At 37.4% G+C, this 12,860-nt stretch overlaps 1 protein-coding gene across 1 annotated transcript in view; it reads right to left on the bottom strand.

Annotated features, from left to right (window-relative positions):
* Positions 1-1,242: 1,242 nt before the first annotated feature.
* Positions 1,243-12,860, bottom strand: part of armc9 (armadillo repeat containing 9) — a 61,612-nt gene continuing 49,994 nt past the window's right edge. Inside the window, exon 25 of the mRNA XM_016544070.1 lies at positions 1,243-1,771. Within this exon, the coding sequence (XP_016399556.1) occupies positions 1,692-1,771 (80 nt within the window). The 3' untranslated portion in view covers positions 1,243-1,691. The remainder of the gene's footprint in view (positions 1,772-12,860) is intronic.

The raw sequence follows: 12,860 nt of genomic DNA, 5'->3' as shown, positions 1-12,860 counted from the left end.
AAAATAAGACCTAAATAGCATGAAAACATGATCTGTGGGAGTTTTTAGTGAGTAATTAACTTGGTGAAATTTAAAGTAAATCTCCGCTTCCACGACTAATATTTGCAGAGCTTTGATGACTGATGATTTGAAAAATTCAAAAATAGTTAACTATTAAAAGTGAACTATTAAAAAGTATAGCTGTTCACAAATAAAATATAGTTTAAATTGTTATTATTTTGGAATAAATGTAAAATGCTTAATGAGATTCATACGTGGCTTTAATAAATACAATACTGATTACATTGTTAATGTAAAAATATATATAACAATAGAATTGTTTTTTTTTCTCATAGTGTAAGTAATGTTTATGGTTTCTAGGTGTTTGCTAAGGTGTTCTGAATGGTTACTCTGCTATTGCTTAGTGGCTGATAGTGGTTGCTAGGGCATTGCTAGGTGGATGTTATAATGTGTTTATCCATTTTTGCACAATACAATACTGTTGTTAGGGCTGGTGGGTGATAATAAGTGTTTTGGCTGGTTGTACATTTTTATGCAGTTGCTAAGCAGTTGCTTATTGGCCCATGTCATGGTTCATGGTCAGTTGGACTTTTTGCATGTTTTATAACCCAACATATGAACCATGAATTTTACACAAGCACACATTTTATTCAGGAAATTATACTCTTTGTCATTATTGACCTTTGATCTTATACTCAAAACAAGCCAGTTATTATTAGTACCTTCATATCTTAATTACATTAATTTACCATTTATTCAAATGCTTTTCCAAGTACTTCTGGAACTCACGCCTCACAAACAGATATTGGAGACAAACAGGTAAGGGAGGTATGTGAAATAAGAGAACAAATAAAAGAAAGAGGATTAACGAACCCGAAATAGAAGCATTACAGATGGAAGTTCACTCGAGATTTCAGCACTGTTGGGCTTCATTTGCGCAGATGTTCAGGCTGACTAGGAAAAAACATGACACACAGTAGGACTTCTCATCTTCTGCAAAATATTATATAAAAAAAAGAATGTTTTATATAACCAATATACATAAAAGGCTACAAATAACTTGTTTTATAGATTTTTAAATGACCTTTTTTTGTTGTATTTTGTAGTATGACACAACAGAAGAGTTTTGTATAAAATTTATTATATTTAATGTACAAAAATATTCACAATTTGTGACTTCGAAGCACAAACCAAACCTAAAATCACAAACAACAGGTATAAACATCAATATGTTAGCTCAGTTTTTACTTTTACCTGTATTAGTTTCCTCTACCAGGTCTATTTTACACAGCACACTCATGCAAAACAGGCCAATATTAAGTTTTATGACTAAAACGTACACAAAAGCGGCGACAACAATAAAACGGCATCAAATCACATGCGTGACATTGAAAACACAATTCAGACTGACCGAAAACACCTTCATCCTTCTATGTTTTTACATCTATCTGCTTCCTCTGAGCGAGGGTGGTCGTGGTTCAAGAGAAACAAAGCAGGAGCGGAGCGCCAGGCGTTTGGAAGGCTGTGGGACAATGAAAGTACTTGTTGTGATTATTGCCCAAGTGTGTTGTGTTACAGAGGCGCTCTGTTGCAGGGGCTGAAAGGCCCTCCGAAACCACAATCCTCAGCTTTGTTCCGCAGGCCCACGACCGTCTCTGTTGGCCTGACCGCGATAAGAAACTTGGATGCTGTTACAGGAAGTTGGATGCTCCTCTGGCGATAGGCTTCTCCTGCTGAAAGCTTCTCTTTTTTTCACTTTCTATGCGATTGGCTGCCAGGAAGGTGAAAAGAAGGTACGGAATATCATAAACACGCTCGGCCTGTTTAGAACTGGTTTAGTCACTCTAATTAGCGGTTAACCCATTTATCCCTAATGAGGGTGAAGGGGAGAATTGTTGTTGTTTCTAAAAAGAATACGAGTATAATTAGTCAGTCGCTGTAAAAGTTTTTCACATTTACGGAAAAACCATGAGACGGGCATGTGAAGTGATCAATCATCATCATATTTCAGACAGCTTATTCAGATACCAGATACATAATACACGTCTTTTAAACTATAGCAATGACGCAGCAGCATACCATCAGGATCACACGGTGAAGAAATATCCACATCAAAAATAAGAAATGACATTTTCCATACAGAAAATGTTACTTTTAAGGCCATTACGCTGAGCAAATTGTCGGCCCCAATATTTGACATTCTTGCACTGCTGCACTCCATTACGCAGCGCTCTACACGTCTGTTGTTTCGCTTTCGTGCGAAACCCGCCGGGCCTTTGCTTCCTTATTTCCGGGGGATTTTGTGCTTAATATTGATACACACAATTTATTGCAATTAATTATTTGCCATTTTATGTAATACATTTCGAGTTGAAACACAAGCCATGCATATTTTTGACATTTGGTGAGATTCATCCCTCCAGCAATGATCTCACGTTGGATAATGACGTATTCTGAGTTCAACGGCCATGTTTTCAGTGGTCTTGACTGATTAGATTGTGGTCTGAACAGACACACTTTCCTGTTTGTAACATTACGATCAGTGAGATAGAAAAGATGGACCACTTAACAGGAAGTAAACATAATATGGAGCCTTGACTATGTGTGCATTAGATAGGAAAATTGATTTTCCAGTAATGCATCTGTAAAGTTCAGCAGCAGGCAGGAAGTAGTAACACCAAATACAACACAGGCAAGACTAATTCCATTTGATTTGTGAGACAGAGAGGCCAGAAAGACAGACAGACCTCACAGTGGACTGATAAAAAATTCATTATCGGAGACAGTGACAAAGAAATAGTGAAAGAAGACATGCATAGAATGAAGAGAGAAACAAAGAACATATAATCAGTAAATTTGATCAAATAAATCAGTGAATAAATGTACACTCTGCTTTCATTGTCTGATCATAATATTGACTGCCACTGTAAACAAAGCAGCGCTGAACTTATGAACTTTAATATGCATTATACAGAGGCAAGAGGAAAAGAAAAAATACCATCTAAACTTTTCTAAAGACAGTAAGTTCCCCTCAGACATACATTCATATAAACTCCTACCCCTAATTGAATCGCGATTTGTTTAGCATCTCAACCGATTTGAATCGTCACATATTTGAATCGATTTTCAACCGGCTCGCAGTTAATCGTTACATCCCTACTATTTAATGATTTTTGTCATCTCCCATAGTGATGTAATGTAGGGTTAAAGGTCAATCTACGGCACGTCGCTTTCGTGCGAAACCCGCCGGGCCTTTGCTTCCTTATTTCCGGGGGATTTTGTGCTTAATATTGATACACACAATTTATTGCAATTAATTATTTGCCATTTTATGTAATACATTTCGAGTTGAAACACAAGCCATGCATATTTTTGACATTTGGTGAGATTCATCCCTCCAGCAATGATCTCACGTTGGATAATGACGTATTCTGAGTTCAACGGCCATGTTTTCAGTGGTCTTGACTGATTAGATTGTGGTCTGAACAGACACACTTTCCTGTTTGTAACATTACGATCAGTGAGATAGAAAAGATGGACCACTTAACAGGAAGTAAACATAATATGGAGCCTTGACTATGTGTGCATTAGATAGGAAAATTGATTTTCCAGTAATGCATCTGTAAAGTTCAGCAGCAGGCAGGAAGTAGTAACACCAAATACAACACAGGCAAGACTAATTCCATTTGATTTGTGAGACAGAGAGGCCAGAAAGACAGACAGACCTCACAGTGGACTGATAAAAAATTCATTATCGGAGACAGTGACAAAGAAATAGTGAAAGAAGCATGCATAGAATGAAGAGAGAAACAAAGAACATATAATCAGTAAATTTGATCAAATAAATCAGTGAATAAATGTACACTCTGCTTTCATTGTCTGATCATAATATTGACTGCCATTGAATACAGTAAATGTTGACACTTGACATTGTAAATGTCAAGACGTAATTAATGTTTCTAATTAATTCAGTTTACAAAAAAATAAATACAAATAAATAAATAATAACTTAAAAAAAACCTTAGCAACCACACAGCCATGCCCCGGCAACCGCCTACAACCACTCTGAGTAACTTAGCAATGAGCCCACCTTAGCAGCAGGAAGTAGTAACACCAAATACAACACAGGCAAGACTAATTCCATTTGATTTGTGAGACAGAGAGGCCAGAAAGACAGACAGACCTCACAGTGGACTGATAAAAAATTCATTATCGGAGACAGTGACAAAGAAATAGTGAAAGAAGACATGCATAGAATGAAGAGAGAAACAAAGAACATATAATCAGTAAATTTGATCAAATAAATCAGTGAATAAATGTACACTCTGCTTTCATTGTCTGATCATAATATTGACTGCCATTGAATACAGTAAATGTTGACACTTGACATTGTAAATGTCAAGACATAATTCATGTTTCTAATTAATTCAGTTTACAAAAAAATAAATACAAATAAATAAATAATAACTTTAAAAAAACCTTAGCAACCACACAGCCATGCCCCGGCAACCGCCTACAACCACTCTGAGTAACTTAGCAATGAGCCAGAACACCTTAGCAACCACCCAGAAAACCTATCAAACACTCTGAACACCCCAACAACCAACAACATCTTAGCAACCACCCAAAACACTGTGGTAACAACCCAGGACACCCAGGTAACCATTAAGAACGCGCTATAAATTACCTACCACTTTACACCTTAGCAGCCTCCTACAACATCATATCAATCACCCAGAATGGCCAATCAATCACCTAGCAACAAACTAATCACCCTAGCAACAACCCCAAACACTGTAGCAACAACCAAGAACAATCTAGCAACCACCGAAACACTGCAGCAGAACACCTAAAACACCATAGCAACAACCTAGCTCGAACCCAGAACACCCAAGTAACCGCACAAAACATCTTATTGATCACTCATTACACCATATTAACCACCCAGAATGCCCTAGCAACAAACTAAACATCCTTCCAACCATCCAGAACAACCTATCAATCAACCTGAATGCATTAGCAACAACTTAGAACACTTTAGCAACCTCCCAAAACACCTTAAACACCGAAAATATCCCAGAACACCCTAGCAACCACACCAAATCCAATAACAATCCAGAACACCTTAAACACCGGCAACAGCCCACATACCCTAGCAACCACCATAATGCCTTAACAAACACTTAAAAACGTTCCAGAACACCTTAGCAACTACCAAAAAACTGTAACAATCACCGAGCAACAAATCCAATAACAATCCAGAACACCTTAACAACCACCTAAAACACTGTAGCAACAACCCAGAACACCCTATCAATCACCAGCACACCCTAACTACCTAGAAGACCCTAGCAACAACCCCAAACACTGTAGCAACAACCAAGAACAATCTAGCAACCACCGAAACACTGCAGCAGAACACCTACAACACCATAGCAACAACCTAGCTAGAACCCAGAACACCCAAGTAACCGCCCAAAACATCCTATCGATCACCCAGAACACCGTATCAGCCACCCAGAATGCCCTAGCAACAAACTAAACACCTTTCCAACCATCGAGAACACCCTTTCAATCACATGAAATTGAATGAATTTTTAGCAACCTCCCAAAACACCTTAAACACCTAAAAATATTCCAGAACAACCTAGCAACCACCTAAAACACTGTAGCAACAACCCAGAACACCTAAAATAACCAACCAGAACACTCTATCAATCACCCTGAATGCATCAGCAACAACTTAGAACACCTTAGCAACCACCCAGAACATCTTAAACACCTAAAAACATTCCAGAACACCCTAGCAACTACCCGAAAACTGTAACAATCCATAACACCATCGCAACCACTTAAAACACCATAACAACAACCTAGCAAGAACCCAAAACACCCAAGTAACCGTCCAGAACACCATATCAATCACCCAGAACACCTTAAACACCAGCAACAGCCCACATACCCTAGCAACCACCATAATGCCTTAACAAACACTTAAAAACGTTCCAGAACACCTTAGCAACTACCAAAAAACTGTAACAATCACAGAGCAACAACCCATATCCTAGCAACCACAATAGGAACAACTCAGAATGCCCTAGCAACCACCCAGAAGACCAATGAGAATTAGTATATACTAGATTGTCAGAAAATCTAATTTACACCCAGAGGAGAACACATTTATTTTCCTCATTTGCAAGTCGCTTTGGATAATAAATGTCTGCTAAATTAAAATTATGGTAATTAATTTACACCGAATGGAACCCAAATCTGATTAGAATTACACGATCACTCACTTATGTTACTTGGGTTATAATAACTTATTAAACTAAGCACCCTTTCACTTTAATCAGCTAATTGAAATGAAACGTTAATGCATATGTTAAGACATCTTAGAATCTCCAAGACACACTATGGTTTGACGTCACGACACACTCAGCTGTCCTGCAGCTGTTCTTCATACTGCTTGACATCTGTTCCAATAAAAACAAGAACAAACCACTGAATGAGAGAGTCAACAAATAAAGACACATTAAAGTGTTCCCTTATCTCAAGTCAAACATCTTTATTTTTTTGTATTTATAACAGTTTTTTTTTTCTTACATATCATCTCCATTGACTGTCTTAAAGCCTTTGAGATTACATTACTACTCATAAATATCCACTTCACTCTATTATTTAATTTAGTCATCACTTAATGTAAAATAATCTGAGCCTAAGCTGTTAACAACTTGTGTAACCCAAGTTTTTCTGTGTGGAATCCAATACTCTGGGAACACCGGTCAGTTTAAATACAAGATTTCCATCGAAACGGTTGCTTTCATTGTTCAAATTTGATTCATATGGAGATCAAATATAAGTACAAGGAGCAACGTGTTTTATGAAGAACATGAGACACAAACAATACCTAACAAGAAAAAAAAGAGAGGTTTTGGCTCTCAGAAAAACTGACACTATATGGACATGGAAAAATACACCAACACTGCCAATATTGAGCACCATACAAAATGTGAATTTCAGAGTGCATATTTCCTGTAAATTCAATTCTGTGTAAATGTACACCAATATTAATTTAAGAAATACTATATTATTAAATATAGTAGCAGCGCAAAGGTCGTGGGTTCAATTCCCAGGGAACACACATACTGATAAAAAATGTATAGCCTGTATGCACTGTAAGTCGCTTTGGATAAAAGCGTTTGCTAAATGCATAAATTTAATTTAATATATATATATATATATATGGCCGGACTTACCATTGGGCTTGAGTGGACTGCAGCCAACGCCTTTGCCCGTTTACGTTTGTTTGATTTGATCATTATATGCCAGTCAGAATTCAGAAATGATTAGCCACATTTCCACTGCGCACACAAGATCTAAACGGGCCAGCCGGAGCTACAGCTTACAACTACAACCTTCGAGGCCACAATCAAACAGCATAAACTGGTATTTATGATTATTTCACAGAAGAAGGACACACGTATTGAATTGCGCGTCTGCACCGATTGGTTTGTTATCACATGGCTACTTTAAACAGCTCCATTAAGCCTTTAGCCCCAAAGAGCGCACATTTAGAAAGACAAAGATAATTTCTCAGATGTTCACCACCTCATTTCTTTACAGAAGATGATTCTATATTACTATATTAATGTTCCACTAAATTATGCGATCATCTGATGAGTTTTGAGCGCTCTCTCTCGTCTTACTGCCATTACACATAGTGGGGAAGAAATGTCATCAAAATGATTTTAAATAAAAAATAGCAATTTAATGAGTTTCTGTTTTTATAACATAGCTATGCCTATGATATAGGACTTAGCCTATCACACAAACAAGAGTCCAAATATCTGCATGATCACAAATGTACAATAAACAACAACTTGCAGAGTAACTTTCAGACACAAAATTCAGTTTTGCTCCGTCAGAAAGAAAATAAATAAAATAAATTTTCAATAAACATAAAATTTCCGCCTATGCAATCAAGCTATAAGTACAGTCGTTTGCAAAGTTAAATGAATCAGCTTTTTAAACGAATCAGTTGATTCAACTCACTCATTAAGCTTATTTAATTTTTGCAATCATTTCATATTTCTACATTAAAATGTTATATTTAAACTTAACACTTATGCTCAATCCATCTATGAATTTTGTTGATAGTGATTTCAGTGCTGGGCAACAATTTAAAAAAAAAATTTAATCGCGATTAATCGCATGATTGTCTGCGATTAATCACATTATGCACACAATTTTATAATGCATTCAAAAGTAGTGTATTGTACCCTTTTTCATTTAAAAGTACTGCTATATGAACAAAAGTGCAATAACATTTTGTTTGCAAACACTTTAAACAAATAAGGTGCTTTTTTTACAGCAGTATTCCTTTTACATAGTAGCAGTTAAAATATTTCTTGTGAATCTCAACTTATATGTAATCAAATTAAATATCATAACATTATAACAGGCGTCTTCTGAGTAGAGACCAGCATTATCGCGGGACCCAACGCAACCGAGCACAGCATGGGACAACACTTGATGGCCGAGTGCGGGCTTGTAGAGACTCGTGTGTGCGGGATGCGGGATAATAAGGGTGTACTCACACTAGGCAATCTTAACAGTGCCCGAGCACGATGCATTCTTTTCTGTTAAAAATAACAGTGCACAGTGGTTTGTGAATGTTGATGCTTAGCCTAAATAATTTGATCAGGAGGATTCATGTGAGCGCTGCTGCAGTCTTAGGTGCTCCCCAAATGCTCTCATTGGTTGAGACGCGTGATGACACTCATCCCAAGCCAGTACTGATCAACATCCCACCCCTCCTGTGACCCATGGTTTGTCTGTGTGTATTCAGAGCCAGTGAGCAACAGGCAAGAATGTACTTGTTTATATTTCAAATATGCAGTTTGTCAATAAAGATAATGTCTATTTGAAAATTTGCTTCTATGTTTTCGGAGCTGTGAGCTCCAGATGGTCAGCGGCTGTTCTGCGCTCATGAAGCCGCCCGAGAGCGCCTCACCTCGGCCAGATCTTCTGGAATTTACCGCTGGCTCTGATGTCTCTGTAGTGGTTAAACATGAGATGTAATTTGTTTTGGGTAAATCTAACGGGCAGTCTTTGATGTCCTTAATCTATTATTTGTTTCAGAGAAGATAGTTTTAGCAAAATCTCATGTTTATGTAAATTCAATCCTGTATATCAGAGCGCTGCCTTTGTACGTTTGACTGAATTGCCTAGCAACTTTTTTGATGGCTGTTGTTGTTGTTTATTAAATATCATTATTCAATAAATCATTTTATATAAATAATAGTATTTAAAGGGGAGGTCTAATGCTATTTCATGCATGTTGAGTTATTTACACTGTTAAAGAGTTGGATTCTCATGCTAAACAGGGCCAAAGTATTTCTGTGTCAAATATACTCCTTCCGGTTTTGTACAAGTTTCGGAGAGTTTTTTTTCGAGCATGGCTCTTCGTGACGTAATGAAGGGTGGAACTCCTTGTATGGGCATTTCTCCCGGAAGAACGCACCCGTGCACACACATCGACCGGCGCGAGAGCGCGCCTATCAACGCGCTTCATTCGGCTGCAAGTTTGTTGACGAACGTTTTATAAACAAGGCCCAGTTCGGCACTGGATTTGCACATCGTTTGCTACTGGAAGATGGAACGGTCCCAGTTATAAAAGATCCCGGACATGATTCAGAACTGCAGACGGTAAGTGAAACGGCGTCAAATGTCTGTGTTTTATTGGCAATCGGGCAAGTGCTCGTCACTCTTTAGCTCCTCCCACGGCGCCCGCCTCCTGGAGCTCGGCTGTTTTTTGTGTTCGTGATGGTGATTTTAGTTACATTGTTCCGCCATTAGATGACGACAAGACACTGTTTTTATGAGTGAGTCAGCAGAAAAGACTTTTACTTTGAAAAATAAACGCTATAAATGGAAGTTATTTTTAGTTTCAACAACAGCTTGATGCAGCAAACAAATGCACTGAGCAGCAAAATCACCCTTAACAGATGAAAGGATATTAACGTTACGACAAAGATAACGCTTTTCTCAGCAGATATTCAAACTAAGGTTTATTGTGATATGAGACTGATCTGAAGAATGAATGCTTTATCAGATGCAGGTAATCACACTCGCTCAGTCCATCTCTCTCTCTTACAATATCTACTATACATAATACACTGCTTTTAATACAGTAATACAATAAGCGTAGTAATAGTACTAAACAATTATTTAGTACGTAATAATAGTTCTAAAGTGATGTTTTGGAATTAGTAACAGAGGCTTGGGCTCAGCTGTTCAACTGTCAAACTTTGATTTGAATCCGTGGCGGAAGGAATTAGTTCTGCACGAAAGAGGGCTTTTAAAGACACTCTGTTGTTATTTTATGTATTTACACACTCGTGCCGTCGAACTGTTGTATAAATGCAATATCACACGAGTAGCCGTGCGTTATGGCTGTATATCGGCACACTGTGATTACCTACGGCCGTGTGATATTGCTTATATATGGATTGTATATCAAATTAAATATATGAAATGTTACTGCATTTTCTATTGTTTAGATTTTTTTTATTAAGTATTAATTATTTAATGTACTGTTAAGGACCATTACTGGATTACATTTATTTTGTGTCTAAAAAGTACTTTTATAAGTATTATTTTAAATTGATTTATTTATCAATTTGTATTTATTGTTCTGGGGGCGTATTGCAGAAAGATCCTAACTTTAAAATCTTATCTTATCAGTTTGGTAACCATGGTAATTTCAGTTAGGACCACATTTAGGGCAAAAGCTATTACAGAACAGCATTTCCTAAGTGCGTTATCTTACCTTAAAGCTGCAGTCCGTAACTTTTTTTTGGTTAAAAATGATCCGAAATCAATATTTGAATCACCATTGGTAGCACGATTTATTGTAATCCTTTTTTCCTCAGTTGGTCAGAACAAATGTGTCAGAGTTGTTACTTACTTTTTCAGATGACAGTATACGGAAAATTCGTATTTGGGTCATATAATTCAAGACGTAGGCTAGAATCTGTGATTGCGAAGTACAGTAAATATCCACACCGGTGCCGTGACTGACTGCCACACATACATTCACCTCAAAACATTAGATTCATCCTCGCTGGAGCACAACACCATGCATGGAATATAATTCCGCACACAGGAATTTTCGAACAGAGATGGCGACAAAGAGGCAAAATTTACGGACTGCAGCTTTAAATACAGATAAGAAGGGGGTATTACAAAAAATCCTAAAAACCTGTCTTAACTTTAGGGCAACCCCACAGCTGTCCTAACTTCATAATTATTTAAAAGCTAACGGAAAAAATGCTTACAGTTGCACTGTCCAACAATGGCATTACATTTATTAATAATTGAAAATGAAGAACGGAGATTTTTAATGGTAGAAAGACTCTTGGAGGACCCTGAAGATGTGTTACATTTTGATGACAAAACACTTCTAAGTAATTACAGACGGCCGTGCAACATGATATTACAGTTAGCACAGGAACTGCAATCAGCATCTCAGAGACCAACAAAAGCATCACGGAGTATTACCGGTTGTAGTGCAGTTCTTTTGCAAAAGGCGATTTTCAAAGTGAATAGCTTTTATTATTTTGTTTACCTCATCAGCAGCTCGCGCAGTTGCTTGGTAACAGACCTGAGAGTGGATTGTCGAACTTGATGATGCAATTTAAGATTTCCTAACTAGAGATAAAATAGGATTTTGTAAGATAGGATATGAATCCCAAATCAAGTTAAGATTTGCTTCTGTAATATGCTTTTGTGAAAAATCCTAATTTAACATCATATCTTAAAGGGATAGTTCACCCAAAAATGAAAATTCTGTCATTAATTACTCACCCTCATGTTGTTCCAAACCTGTAAGACCTTCATTCATCTTCGGAACACAAATTAAGAGATTTTTGATGCATTCTGAGAGCTCTCTGACCCTCCCATAGACAGCAAGCATACTTACACAATCAAGGCTCAGAAACGTAGCAAGGAGATCGTTAAAATAATCCATGTGCCATCAGTGGTTCAACCGTAATGTTATAAAGCTACGAGAATACTTTGTGTGTGCAAAGAAAACAAAAATAACAACTTTATTCAACAATTTGTCTCCGCGTCACCCTGGTGCCATATTGGAGAGTATCCCATACGGGTTTGGAACGACATGAGGGTGAGTATTTAATGACTGAATTTTCATTTTTGGGTGAACTATCCCTTTAAGTTAAGACCTAAGATAAGAAACTTTCTGTAGTACGCCCCCTGTTAAAGGTGCAATATGTAAGATATTTTTTATTAAAATATCCAAAAACCATTAGAAGAGTGTAATATATTTTGCTGACTTGTGTACTTGCATTATCCCAAATGTTTCAAAGAATGTTTAAATCCAGAGAAATAAGCAATTTTAATTAGTGACACGGAGCATGTCTATAGTGCCATTGTGTCGCCTGCCAATGACGTCATACACCATCGATTTCCGGTTTTGTTTTGTAGAAAACATGGAAACACCAAAGACGCTTTAATATGTTGTGCGTTTTATTAGACAGGTGACGACCGCATTATACAGAGTGTATTTAACAGAACTTTCAAACGTATCTAGTATGATAAAACATCGCTGCTTTACCCCACATACACACGACCGGAAGGAGCGGAAGCGCTAAAGTGTAGCATAATAAAAGCTCCGCTGCTTTCGAGCCGTGTGTCACTTTCATCTCTCATTAGCAATTGCTTCAGCGGCCTCGTTTCGCTTCGACGACTTTCCGCCTCACTCTGCTTCATACTACGATGTTAATAAATCTTTAATACATTAGCTCATCCATGAACATGATTTCTGCCCGAGTCCCGTC

The sequence above is a fragment of the Sinocyclocheilus rhinocerous genome, unplaced genomic scaffold, assembly GCF_001515625.1.
Source record: "Sinocyclocheilus rhinocerous isolate Xijiao unplaced genomic scaffold, SAMN03320098_v1.1 scaffold579, whole genome shotgun sequence".
NCBI lineage: Eukaryota > Metazoa > Chordata > Actinopteri > Cypriniformes > Cyprinidae > Sinocyclocheilus > Sinocyclocheilus rhinocerous.
The sequence above is the reverse complement of the archived record's forward strand: the minus strand, read 5'-3'. Positions and strand labels throughout refer to the sequence as shown.